The sequence below is a fragment of the Sylvia atricapilla genome, chromosome 3 (assembly GCF_009819655.1).
Source record: "Sylvia atricapilla isolate bSylAtr1 chromosome 3, bSylAtr1.pri, whole genome shotgun sequence".
NCBI lineage: Eukaryota > Metazoa > Chordata > Aves > Passeriformes > Sylviidae > Sylvia > Sylvia atricapilla.
Genome location: NC_089142.1, coordinates 23,549,024 through 23,570,469, shown reverse-complemented (window position 1 = coordinate 23,570,469; position 21,446 = coordinate 23,549,024). Strand labels below are relative to the sequence as shown.

The 21,446-nt window shown below is 39.4% G+C and overlaps 1 protein-coding gene across 2 annotated transcripts; it reads right to left on the bottom strand.

The window, feature by feature from the left end:
• Positions 1-965: 965 nt before the first annotated feature.
• On the bottom strand, positions 966-17,920 carry LOC136358849 (elongin-A-like). Of its 2 annotated transcripts, none has more exons than XM_066314940.1 (11): positions 17,828-17,920; positions 11,269-11,325; positions 9,461-9,573; positions 7,670-8,372; positions 6,211-6,310; positions 5,211-5,396; positions 4,572-4,669; positions 3,649-3,829; positions 3,168-3,291; positions 1,333-1,451; positions 966-1,191 (listed from the first exon to the last, which is right to left on the bottom strand). In XM_066314940.1, the coding sequence occupies exons 1-11, from the start codon at positions 17,918-17,920 to the stop codon at positions 1,133-1,135; spliced, it is 1,833 nt and encodes a 610-aa protein (XP_066171037.1). In that variant the 3' UTR covers positions 966-1,132. The 2 variants fall into 2 exon arrangements, with proteins under 2 accessions (XP_066171037.1, XP_066171038.1); XM_066314941.1 differs by having other exon boundaries at positions 3,174-3,291.
• Positions 17,921-21,446: the final 3,526 nt, after the last annotated feature.

Sequence of the window (21,446 nt, the reverse complement as noted above, 5' to 3'; positions counted from 1 at the left end):
TAAGGTGTTTTGAGTAAGAGACATCAACTCAAAGGTTTCATGACAACCTTACCCTGTGCTTTATGAGGAGTTCTAAGATGCCGAATCCCATGGAAGTACAAAAGAGGAAATAAGACCTACTTACAACTACTGAGTGCAACTGATAGAGTTCCTCCATTTCTAAGCCACGCCTTCAAGGCAAAGTCAGGCTTATGATTCATGCAAATGAACTGGTCTAGAAGAAGAAACTACAAAGACATAGCTCATTTCTAAAACTAAACCCATTCATAGACCAACCCCCAAACTGCAGCAGTCCCTAACTCTTGAAAGGACAGCTATCCAAGACCAAATAGCTTCTTTACTTTAAGACAACTGGTTGTGAGCTTGTGAGCTAGGCCTCTTCATGACAGACTGAGAGCAGCAGATCAGAGTACAGTCCACACTTTCTTTCATCTCCACACTTACATACAATCACAGAATGACCAAATTGTTTGGGTTGGAAAAGACCTTGAAGATCTTCAATGTCCAACTGTTAATCCAGTATTCTGATCCTCAAATGCCACATCAATACATCTTTTAAATATCTGTAGGGATGACAACACAGCCACTTCCTTGGGCAGCCTGTTCCAATGATGACAACCCTTTCAGCAAAGAAATTTTTCCTACTATCCAATCTAAACCTTCACTGGTGCAACTTGAGGCCATTTTCTCCTTGTCCTGTAACGTAGGAGGAGAGACCAACCTCCATCTGTGTAAAATCTCCTTTCAGGTACCTGTAGAGAACAGTAAGGTCTTCCCCTCAGCCTCCTTTTCTCCAGACTAAACCACCCCCATACCCTCAGCCATTCCTAAGAAAACTTGTGCCCCAGATCCTTCACCAGCTTAAACTCATAAACACATCACCTATAAAGGTTCATATAAACTGATTTGTCATTAGTATGTACTGACCTTATTTCAGTTCAAGTAAGAAGGCAACAGTATGAAAGGATTCAGAGGTTTCAGTATTTATTGTTAATTATTCACCCATACAACTTTTCAGAACTATTTTAACTAAAGCAAATTGAACAGTGCTTACATGAACATTACTTTCATTCACTGTAGCACAATATACACACAGTCACATCAAATTAGCTTCAAATACACAGTCATTTTATCATTGTCCAACTCTACTCCTCAGTGCTTTCAAAGTTTTCTTCATAATTGGTGCTATTTCTTCAATAAAAACAAAGCAAAGAGACCAATTAGGATTACAGCTATGAGGAACTTAAAATGGTTTTAGTTTAATATTAAGCATATATTAGTAAGCAGAAGATTAAAACAATTAAATTGATCATCTTAGGAAACACCACTTACTTTTGGTAGGCGTCTTTCCACCTTGAATCATGACACCTGAGCTAGAACTTCTACAGTTGCCAGGAGGTATCAGATTTGATAATGAGTTATTCCTGTCTCTCATTTCTGGAATCCCTGTTCTTTTGAAACAAGCAAGAAAAAAGTTATTTTTTAATATCAAGTTACTATTTGCCTTGGCCCATTTTGAAAAAAAAAAAAAGACAAAACCAACAGCCTGATTGGATACATTTAAGAGACTTTGTACATTTCAGAGTCATAGGATAATTCAGGTTAGAAGGGATTACAAAGGACAATCTTTCCCATTTTAATTCTTGAACAAATATTGCATTTATAAGGTTTCATGTCTCTTATTAGTCTTTAAAATGAAATTATCAGAGTTTATGACAAATCAAAATGGCCAGCAATACCACTGTGATTCATAATGCTGTGCGCTCTAGTTTGCACCTTGTGTTAGTTTTCCTCTTTGAACACAGCTGAACTGCTAACTAGCTCATTGACAGCAGATGAAGGCAAATGTTTAAAGACAAAACTTCTGTAACTGGCTAGTAAAAGGCACGATAACTAACAAAACAGCATACTGGAATCTTCAATCAACAAGACAAGGACAGTGGCAGACATATATACAGAGCTGATGCCTCATGCTAAAGACCATTAACCCAACATAGCAATAAAGTGTCAGCACAATGTCACCAAACATGACCAGCCCTGTACTCCTCAAAAGCAGTCACTGAGGATTCTGCCAGCACTCGGTACCATTGCACTGACTGAGAATTGCAGCCTCTTAAGGAACTACATGTCTGCATGCAAATCTTTAGCAGGATTTTTTAGCTCCTACAAGACCAGCTTCTCAAGTGACAATTTCACCCATACAAATTCTGCAGCTTAAAAAACCAATAGGTCAAAGCAGTGAAGTTTAACTCATTGTGCCTAAACAAACCCTTTGGTTCTCAAGAAGGCAAAACAATGATCCTCTTACAGCTTCTTTCATGTGTGACAAAAAAAAAAAAAAAAAAAAAATCATGCAAGGCTTGGTCTACATCATTCAGCTACTGGTCCAGAGATTATATGAGCACAAAAGATACATGCACTTGTATGCTACTGTACCTGAAGCACCTAAACTGGAAAGGCAGGTCCGTCACAATACAGAATCAACCTCCCACAGAGCAACTGAAAGCAAAAGTGCAACTCAAAGTGCCTTAAGCTACTGCCTTGGTGAGGGACTATCTTTTCATTGGAAATAGCAGCAGTATGGAAAGAACCTTCCAAATCTCACCAGCTAAAGGCACAGTTATAAAAATTTATCTGGTGTAAAAGCTGAGTTTAAGAAAATTCTTACATTCAAGCTGCCCTTCCTAACCCATACTTACAACCACCTTGAGCAGCAAAGCTGTTTGACCAAGCTTCTGAAATTCACAGGGGGAAAAAAAGTAATACAAGTTCCTGCAGTTCATTCTGTTCACCAGGCAGCTGATTGGGATTTTATTAAAGCAGGAGAACATGTGAGGCTACCAGGCAGGTTTACAGACCCAAAACATCAACAGTGGAATTGCCCTAGGATGGCAAGCAGCTTTAGTGCAATCTGGAGAAAAGAAACAGCGTCCACTTACACTCCAGCTGGAAGGGTGAATTCACTGGCACTTTTGAGAAATGTGCAATGACAATGCACACATGACAGAGGAGTATAAAAGACTTAAAAGGCAAGTTTGTTTGTAGCTACTAGCCACTTAAAAAAAGGGAAAGTAAATAGAGTTATTTAGAACTTTAAAATTGTTTTGCAAGCACGATTTTGAACTAAGACACAAACTCAAATTAAAAGCATAGTACCTAGCACTTACTTGCACTTCTCTGTGGGATGAAGCTGGATGACAGGTCCTGCTGTCATATGGATTTTTTGCTGTCGGCAAATGTTCCTGGGGGGTTTTGCTGCACCAGTCACATAAGCCATTTTTACTTGCCTGCCTAATATTAAAAAAAAAAAAAAAAGCAGAGAATGCATGTCCTTTATGTCCAAAACTCTTTTCATGTCCTTTATGTCCAAAACTCTTTGCACTGCTGCTTAGAATCCTTAGTCCAACAAGTAAAGTAAGATTTGTCTAATGCATAATATTTGCAGGATACACCAACATATTGTATTAATTAATGTGTTTATTTTTTAAGCAAATTTTAATTTAAGAGTAACAGCGTTCATTCTTGATGATTTCTCCTGGAAGTACAGAATTAGTACTCACCGCAAGCAAATCACTAAACCAAACATATTGTCAAGAACAGCAGAAGAGATCGGGTTTTCTAAGTGGAAGAGATAACCAGAGAGTTTACCTTTTGGTTTCTCAGACTGAGCTGAAAGAATAGTTTTTGTAAGGATCTTCAGTTTTTCTTCTCTCTGATTAAAGAGTCTCCAGTACATTTCACGCCAAGACTCATATTCCAGAAGGCTCTCATTTTTAAAATCTCTTTGGCAGTGTTCCTTCCACAAGTGGTCAGTCTCTTTTATAAACATCTAATTTGAACACAAGATGGCTTAAATCAGAGATTTAAAAATAATATTTTCAAGAGTATCTGTTCTGAGCCTACAGACACAACCCAAACCTTTGGTGGAAGAAGGTACAGAACCATTTGCCCCACACATGCTGACAGAGGTACCCACACCATGTCAATACCATGCAGGGACACTGACTACAGCCTGGAAATCACACAGCTTCAAGTAGCAGAGCTGGAGTCAGTGAGCCATGCTTACAGGCTAGACTTGTGTTTACAGCACAGGCTCAGGCCACTCCAGCTTGCAACTTGAAGCACACAGAGGAAAGGCTAACTTGCCCTAGAAAGGACTGCACACTCAGAACATCAGTGGCCAAGTGCATGGAACTCAAGTCCTGACAGTGTAGATAAGCAATCTACCACAACATGAGATTGCACCCCAGCTACTTCCTAACCAATATGCTTTGCAGGCTTAATAGTTTGTAACTTAAAAACAGTTGGTTCTGAATTTCCTAGCTATTTCAGTGGTAAATACGACAGTCATCTTTTTTTCTTTCTTATTTTTAGAAACAAATACTCTTCTATACATACTGTTTCTCACTTAGTCATCAGTAGTAATTTTCCTGAATGTTTTAAACTTCAGAAAGGGAGACTTGATAATGACAGCTGAATTCAAAGAAATTAGTATGCAAGACACAAAACCAGTGCAGCCCATGGAGTTATGGAACTCTGTGTTTTCCCAATTTTAACAAGGCAGAATTTACCATATTACATTTCTCTATTCGAAACAACTGCTCTGGTGTGCAACGTGCTAGCACAGGCTCAAGAATTTCAAAGGGCACACCTCCTGCTTCTTGTAGCACTACAAAAGAGGACAGTGGTTTCAGTATCTCACTTATTTTACTCAATGGGTAACACCACTCAGACACTTTAAAAATAAAAACACAATTTCAGCAAGCACTAATACCACATCCCATGTCAGGCTATGAAAATATTTATAAATCAGCAGTTCTATACTGACTAGAAGTTATACTTGAGGATGGATAAAGCATCTTGGAATAGTCATTGCCCCATCTTTACTGATATGCATCACTTCCTCCTCTGCCTATGCAAGGAAGAAAAGAATGTCTTGATCACGACAAACATGGAGGGCAGGGACAGAATTTTTAGTTTATCACTTATAGGATATTATTTTAAGTAAACTCGGACCTTTAAAATGGTAAGCTTTCAAAATAAAGCTACATTTAGCAAAGTCATCAATCCATTTCTGCAAGTGCCTTTCAACTAAATCACCATTAATAGGGAGGAACAATATATTTTAATGTGTCACTGGTTGGCATGGAGAAAAAAAAAATCTCATCCCCTTAGAGCCAGAAGTGTTACAAATCCCCTGCAGTACTCACACTCAATATTGTTGTGAAGCATGCGGATACACTGCTCATACAGTGTGAGCATCTTTGAAAGGCAGACTGCCTTAGAGCCAGAGTAAACCTGCATTTTAGAGTTCAGTCTCTGTCCTGTGAATTGAACTGTATCTTGCGGCTGTGAATTGACTTGCTGGGGTGCTTCTACAATGGGTACTGTGGACGCTGCAAGCAAAACATCAGGCAGGTTTCACAATGCTTCAAACATTCAGCTCTGAGATAAACATATATTACTTTTGCTTACATATACAAAGTATTTTCTTAATACAAAGTTACTGCATTACAGCATAGGACCTTTGCACATACTGCAAGTTGCAAAAGTCCATTCACCATCACCTAACTCCAAGATGCACATGGCAAGTGAGCTGCACCAACTCAAATCAGTCTTGCATTTTTATCACCAGTCTATATGAGCTGTATTCACACCTCAGTTGTTCTGTTATCCATGTACAGAACTAATCCTCCTGAGTTATGTTAAAGAAGCCAGGAACTCCAATAGCAGCAATGTTTCAAGATCCCAGTGGTAGAAAACCACTGAAGCATCAGAAGAGCTGCCAGGGGAATCACTGGTACTTTATGTCACCTACCTATAATGATGCTAGTGATTCCTGTGCCAAAGCTAGACCTAGTGCCTCATATATTTGTTTTACCTAAGATAATTTCTGCTAAGACTTTGCCTACTTTAAGTTACAGAAATGAGTAAAGATAAATGGAGCCTGCAGAACTGCCACTTGATTTATGCCTTCCCCAAGTCTGTGGCAGCATTACTCAGTATTCCTTTATTCAGTAAGATGTAAGAAGGAAGGCCTTATAACTCCCTTCAGCTTCAACATGATTTCTACAAATGAGAAAGTGAGGCCCTTCTTTGCCATGGACTCATGAGGTAATACAGCTTATTGGAAAAGGGGATAAAACATTTCTACACAGAGCTGTAAAAACCTACACTATTTCACATTTATCAGCCTTGTATATTACTTACCTGTGAAGTCTGCAGTACATGGGGGAAATAATTCTGAGATGCCTGGCAGAGTTTTAGGTAGTGGAGTACTAAGAAGCTCTTGGAGGGATGCCACTTTGGCCTGTGCACAGTCAAGGAAAGATTACTTCACTATTATAAAGTTGAGGTTGACCAGGCTTAAAATAAGCTACAATAAACCCCCAAATATTTATGCAAATCCCAAAATGAACAAGGATAATCAGAATTCTTGCTTTTCTACACTAAAATTTACTCAAAGGATTACTTTTCAGTATATTCTTTCATACTCCACTTACCAAGACTATACCACAAAAGGAACTTAGTGGGATATCTGCAATTAGCACATAGATTAAAGAACAGAGTAAATATGTAGAGCTAACGGGCTTTCAGATAAATCACTGTTGAGGCATGCAGTGAATGAGGCAAAACTGCAAGATGACAAAAGCATAATTCTAAAAGACAAGACACAGCTTTATACCTGGTCCTATCAAATCTCCTAGATCATATCCCCTAAAAAGGGATTTAAAGGTGCAGCAGCCTGTTAAGTATAGGTCCCTACAAATGGATAAGGTGCAACACCTAAATCAGGTCTCAAATGTCCTCCAATTGCAAGTCAGGCACAGCCCAAAACCTGCAATCCCTAATCTCATTTAAGTATCTATAGTAACTTCTCACAACTGATTGAATATCAAAGGTTTTTCATCAAACAGTTTATGTTAGAGTATCATACATAAGCCTCTACAATAATATTTCCCCATCTGGGACAGAAGATACCACATTAAGATTGCAGATCTTCCATAATAAAAAAAGCCTGATGCTTTCACATCACAGTGAAGATATAAACCTGAAGACAACTCTAATTTTCAGTGCACAAAAGGTCTTCATTTAAAAGGTCTAATTAATACACATTTTTGCATACACATTTTCTCAGAGGAGCTATTTAAGCTTTTTGCACTTCAAGGGACTAGCTCAGGTTAAGAATATGCATAATTTAGTTTTATATGCAATACTGTGGTTTACTTCAATGCATTTAAAGAATGTTCAGTTCCACTGCAAACCTTAACATTCACTATTAAAGAGCCACAGCATCTGACAGAAGGACTATTCTACACACAAAGAGCTGCAGCAGCCACAAACTAAGATGGTTAAGAAAGAAAAAAATGTGGATGTCTTTTCAAAGTTAACTGCCTTTGCATTTAGCAAGTCAAACGCAGATTAGTTGGTAAGGACCAAACACTGATGTTGGAAATAATGCTAAAATTACAAGTAATTCAATTGCAAACTGTATCTCTTTTTTTCCCCCACTACTGTAATTACTGGCAATTGCAATGCAGCTGATACATCAGAGTAATGCAATCTGTTCCTTAAAATAAAAACAGATAAATCTCACTGAAATTAAAAGTCCAAAGCACTTGTTTGTCTGCAGTTTATCTGCTGTGATCTCAACCCTGTAGTGGCTTACCTTTTTACTGGGAGTTTCTGATTGATCACTCTCACATTTTTTTACATCTTCAACTCCCTCTTTTGCCTGAGAAAGTTTTGAAGTCTTTTGGGGTTTCATGCTACTCTTCTGTTTACTGCACTTTTTGGGCTGTGCACCTGTAGAGCAAGCCTTTCTCTTTCTTTTGTTGGTAACCTCATCATAAGTAAGATAAGATTCAAAAGACATAGCAGGGGGTTCAAATTCCTCATCACTAGATGATTTGGCTTGGTCTTCCATAACAAGATTTTGTTTTGGTTTCTTTACATGTTTAGGATTTCTCTGTTTGGAAGCATCCTTACTAGGCTTTTCCTTCAGGAGTAATAAGCCCTCATTGCCTGCAGAGGAATGCTGCTTTTCTGAAATTTTCTTGCTCTCTGTGGAGATGCTCTCTTTGAACTCACTTTCTTTAGCCTGTGAATTGGTACCCTGGGAAGCATGCTTAGAGCCATTGCTGCTACATTCTTTATTATCACATTCTTTTGGAGACTCAGAATTTGTACTTTGATGGGTCTTTTGACTACAAATATGCTCTTTATTCAACTTTGTAGAAATAGGAGCACCACTGGAACTTCTAAAGGCCAGTACAGATGTTTCAGGCTTCTCTGAAGGCTTAATCTCCTTGGAAACAGAAGTTGGCATCTCACATGTTCCTTTTTCATTATTTTTTCTTCCCCTGTGATTACTGCAACAATAAAAAAATTACACCCCATTCTGCAGCTGATGCAAAATTCTTAAACAGTCTGTTTTTCCAAAACTAGTTCAACTAAAAGCATAAAATCACACCATGTCATAGTTTCACAAAACCCAGAATTTAGTTCTGCACTGTGTTCTTATTCTTCCATTATCAGTATAGAATCACAGAGCTCTTGGGTCCAGCATTGCTAAATACTGAAACAAGAATTGATAAGCAAAACAAGTGGAGAGTAGGGACATACCCTGAGGAGAAAAACAAACCTGGTAGTACTATCTGCCTATAACATGCTGGATACCACTTTTCATAAAGCTTCCCTGCATGCTTTATAACAAAGACATAGTACTTTGAAATAGCTAGGAGACAAAAATTTACAACATGCTCTGTAGGTGAGACAGATTAACAGGTCAGCCTTCATGATTTGTTTATCACAGGTTCTGGTATTTTACTTTCCTGCTGCTTGAGCAACTTCAGACTTAAAATGCACTAATTTAGTCAAATTATTCCCTTGGTTTTCTCAGCTCAACTGTCTGGAACTATTGGAACGCCACAAACATCTAAAGCAGAGGTGGCCTGGCAATGGCAGTGGTGGCTGCTTCAGTCTCAGAAGAAACTGCATCTCCTCACTATGCCTCCTCCTCCAGAGGAAATTGCATCTCCTCAGAGTGCCTCCTCCTCTCAGCCCACAAGAACATTACAAGAAAAACCTCCATACAACCACATCACTGGAGAGCTGCCTCATTTAACCACCACATCTGGGAAGAAGGAGAAAGTTTCCTAATTTCCTGAAGTGCAGAGCAATGCCCATCAAGGTTTAGTCCTGTTTGCACCAGCTGGGACCTAAGAACTTGTGCCACTCACAAAAAAGCAGCTGAAGTCAGGGTGCTGACTGGCTAGTTGACCAATAATAGTTTGATTGTTTTCCTCATATTTTACAACTGCATTCTTATTTCTTGCAATCAATTCACATTCCAATTCAATGTACATTTGTCATTCCAAACACCTTCCTAAATTTCCAATGTGTATTTAAAAATTACACTACAGTATAATTAACTTTAAGGATAAAAGTTCACACCTACCTTTTACTTTCTGGAGAAACAAGCTTTTTCCATTGTTTTAACAGACTTTTAGCTATAGTGCCAGCAGTGGCATGTTCTCTAAAACTGTTAACTGTTTTTTCTATGCCAGTTTCCTGTTGAAGATAGTGCAAGAAAGATGGGCAGAATAAATCACAACTCATTCCAAAAAAAGCCTCCTCTAAAACTGCTACAAACAGTATTTGACTAGTATTCAGGGCAGTCCTATGGCAGCCAAAGAATAAATGCCCCCCATACTGCAAATTGAATCGAAGGAAATAGTCATTTATAACCAAATATGGGGAACAAAATGCAGGCTTAATTCACAAAATGAAGATATGTACATTCAATGGAGAAAAACTACTTGTTTCAGGAATTTCACTTCTCTCAAATGCTTTAGTCCACAAAATGCATCAATTCAAGTTTCCTTTAGGCTTATGAAGTACATTTGAGCATATTAGAGAGCGTATATTTGGGTGTGGTGTAATATAATAAATACATCTCAACCAGTAGTACAGGGTCGAGGGGTCAGAGCAGCAGAGTCATTTTCACAATATCATTGTGTCTTCAAGTCTCACTCTAGTGTGTCTTGTTTAAGCAAAAATATCTTGCAGACTTTGAGTATTTGTAGAATCAGAGGTGATTTTAACCCTGTATTATCAGCAAGCACATCTGATTCACAAACCCTCACTTTTAAGATGCACATAAAATATGGAATCCAGTAGGTTCACTGCAACCTGTGAATGCTCTTGCAAACTAGTGAAATTATACTCCTGTGAAGTGTGAGCTATACACATTACTCCCACATAATCAGTTCAGCCTCTAGAAAAGGCTTCCTTAAATTCACTTCAAGTATATTTAGCTTATATATAATTTGAGCAACCTGATATGGTTAGTCAGTTATCGCAAACAGATGGAAGAAATCTGGTGGGACTACTTCATAAAGCTATTTATGTTCTTGAAATGCATTAAAAATATGTGGAACCCTCCACTGTAAGACATCACTTTCCTCTATTTGACTTGAAGGCTTCCATTGCAGTCTGTCCCATTATAAAGCACGCAAAATTTCTGGGAACATGAATCATCTGCAGAAACTCTTTGTAATTTTAAGAAACTAATTGCAATATGAGATTATGTATTTTTATTGGAAAACAAAATAAATATCGCTTCATTTCAGTAGAAGTCTGCCTGTATCTAGGCAGGCAAATGCCTTTACCTGAACAGGCCATCCAAATATCTTGGCAACTATATTTTTCCTCTTACTCTTCAAAGAATTGTTTCACAAACCCCACATTTTTCTTCTTTTCAAAACACAGGCACATTGCTTATAATAGCTAGAAGCTTCACAGACCAGTGCAAGAATATCTAATATAGAATTTCATAGGAATGCAGCTTGGATAAAGACAAATAAAAGTCACAGGTATCTTTATTTGGGATTCCTGATCTTTACATGCAAGAAACTAACTTTGAGCTGCTAATGAAAGATGGTAGAGTTAGACAATTGACCTAAAAAATGGTTCACCCATACTTGCTTTAAGCATTGATTTAAGGCAGTTTTACAGTGAAAAGAAGCCAACCTGATTAGCAAAGTGTTCTCTGTATGGTCATTTCCCTGCTCTGTACTATCACTGTTGACATAGTACTGCATTTATTAAGTTGGATAACCCTTTTGAAAATGAATCTAACCAAATAGGATATAAATTCAAAATTATAAAATACAGCATGTTCACCACTTGTACAAATGCACAATCTTTACATTTACATAGTAATTCACTACACAAGAGTTCAATGTATTATTACTAATCACTTACCACTAAAATATCCAGTGATAAATCCAAACCTTGTAGTACCTTAAGTGTTTTTAGAATCTGGAAGGAAAATTAAGATTTATTGTTGTAAAAAAATAATTGAAAATCTTATTCTGATCCTCTCATCCTCATTGACATATTTAATCCAAAAATACATGATAGTGTTAAAAGGAACATCCAGCAACTCCTGGAAAATGTCAGGATTCATTTACTGCACATCAGGCCAGTGTTTGCAATCTGTGCTGTGAACCAGTGCAGTCATGCCAACCCCTCAATTTCAGTAACAACAGAAAATCCAGTAAATAGTTTGAAATTCACTGCTACAGAGATTACAGTAAAAATCAGTAACACAGAAGTAGAGGCTACATATATATGCCTACTCATCCTGTAGCAGGCACCCTCATTGGCCACAGAGCCAGTACAAAAGCTGCATTATGCAAAGCCACCAAGCAAAATTCAGCCTCACAGTCAGCAGCCCTACTCCATCAATCCAGGCCAAGAAAGAACAATAGAGCTGGTGCGAGCCCAGACTCCACAAAATAAGGTTTTGAAAACATAACTGCAATTTGAACTTTAACAAAATAAGCCCAAACTAGAAGAGCTGTTTTCTTTTGCACTGTCAAAGCTTGCACCTGTTACAAAACTCAACACTTCCATAAAAGCAGAAAAGATTTTTTTCACATACAAAATGTTCATCTTCCTATGAGAAGTGCTTTAATAGCAACGAAATCTCGTTTATAAGCAGAGCATAAATTTCAACAGGAATAAAACCAAGTTTATTTGGCAAAGGTTTTATAGCACCCCAGAATCTTGCAGCTAACCATACAGAGCAAATTTGTCTTATCTTTGTCATCATTTGAGAAACCATTCCTCAATTTAGGGCTGCCACTGAAACACTCCCAACCACACACATGAAGCTATGTTATGGAGACTACAGAACTAATGTACAACTGAAATAACAGCATTTCACAGACCTTTCACAGAGCCTGAAATACTAGTCAAGTGTTTCAGATCATTGACACTTCTCAGTGTAATAGCAGGAACACAAAACACATTACCCAGAAATCTCCTGATAACAATAACAGCTATATTAATTTAAATAACCAATAAAGCGTCATTTATTATTTTAGATGCTGCTTCTGAAATGGCATTGCAGGAGGTGGAAGAGGTACTAAAAAATGAGTGGCAAGCTCAAAGAAGCAATTTACAAATTGCACTCCAAAGGTATGTTGCTCTAAGTTTCACTGTTCCTATATTGCATTAGAGCAGTGGAATGCCACGCTTGACACTGATTTTCATTGTGTCCAGTGGGCTCCATCTACACACACCTGGCATGCAGTTCTGTAAATCATCCACCCTGAAACAGTGCTTCTGAGTCTAGGCAAGCACAGGAAAAATGCTTCACAGTCTGGGAAAATGTGAGACAAGGTAAGACATACACCTAGGACAAGAGGTAACAAATCAAGTCTGTCCCAAAACATTCAGCTGGCTACAAAATGACAGGATACCTACCAAAAAAAAAAAAAAAAAAAAAAAAGGGGAAAAGGGGGGGGGGGAACCCCAAAGAAAAAGCAACTTCCTTTCCAAGATTCCAGAATCAGCACAAAAGCCATATGAAGTTCTGCTTGTCTTTAAGATAAGGCACTCCCCAAGAAAAATAGTAGTTGCTGAAAATGTTAACATAGTTTCTAATGCTGGAGATAATCAGTGTCAAGTTAGTTCACTTTTATTTAATTAGAAGAATATATATCCTCATTGATTTAATTTATTTTGCAACGGAAAAGGAAGTAACCCACTGCTGACACATTATATTGTGATATTTAACATGTCTAGATAATCAAGCAGTGCAAATCACTGGGAATAAATCCCATTTATTTTGCCAGAGACAAACCTATTTGTGGAAGAATACTAAGGGATGTTTTCATCAAGACAGTAGGGATTTTGAACAGTTCCTCTTGATGGATTTTGGACTTAGTTAACTCAAAGCCAAGCTGATTTCAGAAGAAAAAAATTCAGGAAGCAGGCAATTACTATTCATGCTACTTCAAACCAACAGGCTAAATTACAAACAAAGTACCTAGATGACAAGCATGTTCAAAAGCAGTCAACACATTTTAATGAAAAGCAAAACTTGCCAAATTTTCTAAACTACAGACCACACTGCTCATTTTGGTTACTTGAAATGTCTATTACATTTGGAAAATTAAGACAAATAACACTGTTTCATTTTAAAAAGAGAAAAAAGGGATCAGAGACCCTCATAAAGTTTTTAGAAGTTATACCAACCACTTAAAAGCAGAGAACAGCTTGGGCTGCAGGGGAATCAGCAGCTCTGCACATACAGGACTAGTACAAGACTTTATTCTGTAACTGGACAAAAATGGCCACATCCAGCCTGCCAGTAGGAATAACATATCTCCAAGTTCTTGGGATTTACAACCAAACTTACTTACACACAAAATCAGAAAATAAGCAAATATAATTGTGCCAGGCATCTGTAGCAGCGCAGTAACTCTGTATTTATCATATTTGCTAGAGGTCTCTGATTTCTCTACCAAAGACAAAGCACAAACACCAAGCTCCAGTATCTATCAGGCTTTGGAGAAAGGTGCACTGCGAAGCACAAGATACAGCAAAGTCTGTCACTAAAACCAGAGCTTGCTAGAAACACAAACTTTGTTGTCATGATACTTATACATAGTATACCATTATAATTATTCCATAAGGCAAAATGATGAAGACTGTTCTTAGCAGGTCTTCAAAAACAAAATGAAGACTGACTATTGAGGGATCTTTCTCTAACCATTTCTTTCACCATGGCATTTGTGGCCTATCTGGCTTTTACCTCACTGGACTGGATCTGGTAATTTCTTTATGAAGACCTTCCATATACACACAATACATATGTAACCCTCCACTGGTTTTCAAACTATTTTACCTCATGTACCACTATCAGTTATATCCTTGTGGGAAAACTCTACCAATTTCAAGAGAGACTCTAAACTTCATAGAAAAATTCTGAAGAAAAGTTATCTTCATATACAATTCCTGGACTAGTCTACATAATCCCAAAATACTGATTTATAAAGAATGATCAGAACCCTTTAGGACTGAGGGTTTTTTCCATAAAATACATTCCCAGAAAAACCAAGACCTAGGTCTTCATGCAATATAAATAGGCAAAGCCTTACGGACCACCTGAGAGCTGGCACCCTCTCTGAGCGCTGTGAGACAAAAGCAAAGATGACAGTAGGAACAAAAGCAAACAAAAATACAGGGAAGAAGGGAAAGCAGGCTGGAATTTGGAAAGCAGAGATCAATGGAAACGAGCAACGGGAAAAGAAGCACGTAAGCAAAAAAATTTTCCAGGGCCAAAACAGAAAGCAAAGTGGTAACAACAGCTGCCAGGTGCGCTGGGTTTGGTCATTTCCCACTACACCAGGGTTGCTCCGTCATCCTTTATACAACTGTTGTACAGTCTCCTCTTATTTTCCTATCTGAACCTGGAACCTCAGGAAGGGTGGAACCCATTAACAGGTTCCCAGACCATCTGTCCTCAGGGGACTGACAACATTTCTCTACAGTAACTCCTGTTTTCTCTTCTTCCTCGCCCAATAGCTGCATTTCTCTTTCAAAGACCTCCCTAAGATTCTTTAGCTTATTCTCTTGTATAACAAAGCCTGTGAAATTCCATCAGGTCAATAACTTCTGGCAGAGCTCGAGAACTTAATTGAAAGAGCACCAGGACTTTGAGGAAAACACCTTAGAAAAAACCCAACTCTGTGCCAAGCAAATAATCCCTATGCCCTCACCTAACAAAAAAAAAAAAAAAAAAAAACCAAACAAACAAAAAAGAGCCCAAACCAAAAACAAACAAACAAAAAACCAAACCCACACAAAAAAAAAAAAATACCCAAACGCAGCTGTTCACCTAAAACAATTGCCTAGTTTTGTTTTCAGCTACTAAATCTAATGATCTGTTAATTACACTAAAGGAGCTTTCTTCCAGTCATCTTACACAACACAGAAATGTAAATACTAATCACACACATTACCTTGGCTCTTTAGTTTCATGAAGTTATGCTAGCCAGAGCTACAGCCATTCTCTGGCTATCTTATTATCTTTCCAGCTTGGACAGTTTTGTTTTTAAAAACAGTTCTCAGAACAGGACATAATATTCCTATAATTGTCCCTCTAAAGCTATGTAGCAATAATAACATAACCCTGCTAAGCTACCCAAAGATAGCATTTACTCCATAAGCCACTGCACTCTACTGCAATTTCATGCTCAACTGGTAATACATCACAGCTCTAAATCATTTTCTGAGTCAATGCTTTCCAAAATACAGTCTCCTATCCTGAGTGACCTATATTCATAGCTCCTAGCTGTGACTTTCCACTGAGCCATGGTAAAACATGTGTTGTTCAAATAAATGTAACCTACCACATGATCATATTTGGTTTCTAGACGGGACTCTCTTAATTTAATACAAATTATTTCAGTATGTGTAGCATTTCCCTGCAATGCCTGCCTGTCTTCCAAATTAAGGAAGATTTCAGTAGCATCATGTCACAAAGAGATGCATAATCACTCTCCTACACCCCCAAAAAAACCACAAACCCACAACTCAACATTGTCTCCTGATGAGGTCTGGAATTATTTTTGGCAAGTGCAACTGAAATCAGTTTTATGCATTATAGCAAACCCATGACACTGCTAGTCCAATCAGGATCATACAGAAGCAAGCCAAGTTACTTGAAACTTGCATATATTTACAACAATTAGTGTCAGCCAAATACAGTTTGAGATAAATTTGGCAGAACGTATCTACATAACATCTCATTGAATGGTATGGATCATGGCACCACCGTTAATTTTTCATCAGTTACATCTTAGCATCATACAGCTGCTCAGCGTGTTCCTTTATGATCAATGCCAATGATCAATAAATACCATTTCACTGACCTTTAACACTAGCACAGTACTTTTTTCCCATACCTTCCCAAGACCCATAAGCATCATTCAGTATCTCCTCTTTCTTTTGGCAATTCTCTGAAAACTCAGTGGGTAGCCACCAAACTTCATACTTAAGAAGCTTCTGAAATGGACAACTGATGTCCTGCATGGTTATCAAAACCTTTTTAGCAGTATTAAAAAGTCCAAAGACAAGTATTCTCAGTATGGAACAGAAGTACTTGACAACAACAACACTTGCCTACATACACATCTGTAATATTGATTTGAAATTCTTTTTACACGTCTCTAGAATGCTCCTCTTTGCCTTTGAAGATACCGACCACGTAATTCATCTTATTAGATTCAAGTTCTGTTAGGAGTATCCTTCATGACTGCCAATTTACAGCTATCAGTTTCTCACTTTCCCTGCCACTCCCTAGGCCCTGTTAACTATAAATACTTCTATTTCACTAGACAGTTTTACCAGGGAAAGAAGTGCTGCAGCACCACCATTAGCTCCATTTTATGCAGCACCTACAGGCAGCTATGCTACATAAAAACATTGCGTCTTCTCCCTTAATGAATCTAAATCAGCCAGAGTGGTTCTCAATTTTCACTTTAGCAGAATGCTTTGAAACTTACTGGTTTGGGATCATTTAAAAACTAATTACCTCTAGAACTGCTTCTTTTCTTTTCCTTTGCTACCTCTTGTTCCAAAAGCCTGTCAACACTAGTCCCAAGTACAAACTCAGACACTGTAATAGCTGATCATTTCTGTCGCATAGGAAAAGATCTTTAGGTTCATTGAACTGCAAATTAAAACTTCTGAAGAAGCACCTGCACAGATATTTGCATTTTAGACAGAAATTTTCTACATCACAGGCATTGAAGAAGATGAACCATTATTGGCTATGAAAACCAGTATGTCCTCTATATGGATACACATACTTTGAAAACACACTGCAGACATGATTAATAGCTAAGCTTCTCGTCAGCTACCAAACACAATGCCACTTCTACCGCTGCCCTCTGCCTCCAACCACGAACTTGCATCAAATTTTAATGCCTTTGAAACCTATCAAGGTAAAAGCGTCCTTTATTTTCAAAACCAATGTGACCCTCCGAAGAAAGAACTTAAAAATAAAAAAAAAATCCAAACCAAGCAAAAACCACATCATTGCTTTGAATACACCTTCTTCAGTCAAATATAATTTATTATTTCATAAAACATTCTGCTAGTTTGGCACCCGCTTCTTCGCTCCCATTTCCTCGGGAGTGCCGGCGGCCGCTCAGAGAGCGGGGCGTGCCTCGGTCCGCTCAGCGCCTCCCGGCGCAGCGCCAGCACCTGCTCGGTCTGCCTGCTGCACGGGTCTCTTACTGCTGCTCGCAGCTGCTGAGCGGCCTGGCCACCCTACACGGCTTGTTTCAGAACAGCCGAGTCCTTCTTGGGCCAGGAAGAACAAGAAGGCAGGGCTCGACAGCCCCCGCTCTTCTTGATGTGCGCCGTTAAAACCAAGCAAAAGCACCTATTTCCACAGAAAAGCTCTTATGAGCACGGAAATTACAGCCCAGCAGCTGCCGCGTTTCCCCTCCCGGCCGGCTACCTCCGCGGGCTCCTGCGCACAGCGCAGCCGCTCCTGCAGCCCCCGCACCCTCCGGGCACGGCTCCGGGCACTGCTCCGCCCCTTCTCCGCCATGGAACCGCTCCGCCCTTTCTCCTCCTTAGCATCACCGCCGCTCCGCCCCTTCTCCGCCATGGAACGGGCACCGCTCCGCCCCTTCCCCGCCTCGGCCTCGGCGCCGCCGGGGCCGCTCTGCCGCCGGCCCGCTTTCTTGTAGCCGCGCCCTCTCCGCCATTGGGCGTGCATCCGGGCCGGGCTGGTTGCCGAGAGCAGTGACCGGGCCGGTCGCTCCCCAGCTGCCAGCAGTAACAGGGCGGACGGTGTGCGTTTCTCTGTCCCGCATGTGGACGCACGGTGCGGTGCCGAGCAAGCACTGGGGTGAGGCCGCGCACACGAGTCAGGGAGCGGCGTGCCCAGGGAGCCCACGGCGGGCGCTGTGCCGCTGCCAGGGCCGTGCCAGCCTCGGGAGCAGCCCGGGCCCTGTCCCGTGTGCGCCAGGAGGGACACGGACAGTGTCGCTTGTTGGTGCACATCTGTCCTGTGAGGTGCAGTAAGGCCGAGGCCCGGGGCATCCTTGGTGACTGTGTGGCAGCGAGGCTGCCCTGTGGGAGGGCGCCTTGTGTTGGGGTAGCGAGGCCGAGCCGTGATGACGCCACTGCCGCCCGCAGACAGCCCAGCGCAGTCCTGACTGCTCCTTCGGTCCTGCCTTATGTACAGCCTGAAGGCTAAGGCGCCTGGTTGTTTTGGTGGGGGGGTTTTGCGGTTTTGTTTTGTTTTTTTGTGGGTTTTTTTGTTTGTTTTTTGGGGGGATTTTTTTGGTTGGTTGGTTAGTTGGGTTTTTTTTACGGGTCTGAGGACTCTTGAGCCCTGCAACTTTCAGCAGGGCTCTCCCATTAATTACCTAAATTAGCTTATGACAGGGAATCAGTCTTTGCTGCTGTATGAACTGCGCATCTAAAACGAGATCTCTACCATGGAGCTTGCCCGAAGCTGAAGATGTGCTCATAAGACTGCCAAGCTGAACGAGTCCCTCTTAAAAAAATCTGTGTGTTTGCAGAATTTCCTGTGAAGTTACTATAGATGTAATGAAAACAGGTACACAGAACACCTTTCAGTCTTTAAAGTAGTGTTTGGGAGAAGTGTTAAAAAGAGGCGCATCCATTCTGAACTACAACGGCATTTTAAATCAGCAAAAGTCTGGTATTTGCACGTTAGCATTGCTGTTCTTGCAAAATAGATCTTATTACAGCTTGGCACACTTTATAGCAAATTCATCAGCAGAGAAACAAAAATAGCTGATAGGGCAGTACAGTAAATAGAGCACTCAGATTGGAAATGAAAAAAATAAATCCAGGTCCCTGATGCAGACTCTCTCCAGTTACCATACTCATGTTTTTATTTTACAGAAATAATCAACTCATCTTCACAGTATGTAGAGACTTCATCAACCCTGCCTTAAAATAGGCCATTCACAACTAGTTACTCTTCAGTATTCTGGCTCTAATAGTATAACATTATTTATTCAAAATGGCATTGGTGCAGAAGAAATCTTTAGAAAAATTCATCCCACACCAGCATTATGATTAAAGTCATTATTGAGTAGGGAAGTTGAGAGTCAGATTGTCATAGGGATTATGTGATTGAAGCTGGAATTCTCATACGCTGTTTGAAAGCCTAATTATCAAACTACTGGTTTTCCTGGGACGAGGAATATGTTCGTGCTGCCCAGTTGTTCTGAAAGATCATGATTTCATGAAGCAAAGACAATATTTAAAATTTCATAAGTTTTCCTAGAACAAGCAAAATATTTTTAGCCCAGACCTAACTGAAGCACTTTTCGTATTGCTTGTCATAACTATCAAGAGGAAAGAATTCCAAGTTACTCAGTCTTTCAAAACTGCAGCTAATGCTGATTATTCCAAGGATCTGTTTGTTTGGCATTGATGTGTGACTCCTCTTAGGAAGAAGTGGGCTTGGCATAAACACAAGTAGAGCTCAAGGGGTGTGTTGTACCATCAGCTCTGCTGAAGGCTTGCAAACTCTTCCTTACCTTACCTCTGTTCTTACCTACTGCCAGTGCTCCGTGAGTTTCCAAGGAAAGACTGAAATCAGAAAGAGTAATAGGCTTTGTTTGAGCTCAGGAGAAGAGCCTGGTGAGAATTTCAGGGGATGGATCAATGGGCTTGACTAGGCAAAACGAGGCAAGGAAGTGGGAGCAAATGACCAAGTACAGGGGGAGGTCTGAGTGACCGAATGGGGCTGGGTGCCTTGCTGCACACAGTTCTTTAGAGCCACCTCTGTGAAATCAAGAAATCAAGTTCTGTGCATTTGTTCCTAACAATGCTGGTTTTAGATTTATTCAGCAGCTTTAAAAAACTGCACATTTCTTTTCTATCTCTTTTTTGAAAAGACTGCAGTTGCCACTGAAATTCAGTATGCTCTCACAGTTACCTCCTGTGTGCATAAGGAATTTCACCCTTCCTAAAGGCATTACTGGTATGATTACCTAATACATTCAGATTAGTGCATTTGAAGATATTTTTCTTAACTATTTATCATAGAGAACTAAATTTGGGCTTTGAAGGTGTGTAGTACTTGGCTGAACAAACACAAAGTGATCTGAGGAAACAAAACAGCCATGATCTAGAGCTTTTGTTTACATCTTTAGTTGACCAAGGTACATCTCCACATGGCCTTGGCTGTTACGCTTGAGTTCCACAAACAAATCAGTGCATGTTGACTTCAAATATAAGGCTTTCCATTTCCAGAAAGAGTGTAGTAATGATTGTGCATGGATCAGAAAAATAGCTGTAATTGTCTAAAGGCCTGTCTTTCCTGACAAAAGAACTTTCCCTGTTGTTGATTCTGAACCATGCACGTGGAGCAAACAGTAACAGTTGTTTTTGTTCATTAGTGTGAGAAAAATCTCTTTAAATGCTTCCACTTTTTACCCCTAAAATGTTGAAACATTTCTTCATGACCTGCTACTGCTGCATGAATTGATAGTATGATCCTTAGTCACTCATACAGACCAATTGATTATGAAGAAAATTATATATTTTTACCCAAGATTAATTCATACCTAAAAGGATACATCTTGAGATGCTGAAGGTACTTTAAAAAAAGTATTATTCCATCTTCAAAGTGAGAAGACAATAATCTGATGCCAAGGACTTCAGTCAACATAAAAATGTTTTATGGTAATTAAATTCTATGGCATTGAAAGGAAATAATCAGAATGTGCTATTTTCAAGATATGAGGCAAACAGTATTGAGTATCTGAAAATTAAAAAGCATATTAAAGTTTGATTTTTAGAACTTGTATTATGTAAATTATATATATATATGATCTGCATTATGCAAACATATAATGATTTTTGATGCTGGTATTAGTTACTTTTAAAATACTTTATTGTGTGCTAATTAATGCAGAATGAGAAAGACTACTTCCAAGACCAGCTTGTGTGCCACACAATATCCAAGTATGCCATCAGTTGTCCTCTGTTCTTGAAGACCAAGTAACTAAAGGTTTTGTGGATCTTGTCCTAACATAGGACCAAAGTTTCAGAACTATGTCAGTTTTAGTAAACTGAGATGTTGA

Coding starts and splice junctions, on each gene's coding strand:
- LOC136358849 (XM_066314940.1), bottom strand. CDS start 17,920: ATGGCGGAGAAGGGGCGGAGCAGTGCCCGGAGCCGTGCCCGGAGGGTG. Junction 1,452..3,167: donor CATCCCACAGAGAAGTGCAA/GTAAGTGCTAGG, acceptor TTGTTTCAAAAG/AACAGGGATTCCAGAAATGA. Junction 1,192..1,332: donor TGGAAAGACGCCTACCAAAA/GTAAGTGGTGTT, acceptor TTTTTATTGAAG/AAATAGCACCAATTATGAAG.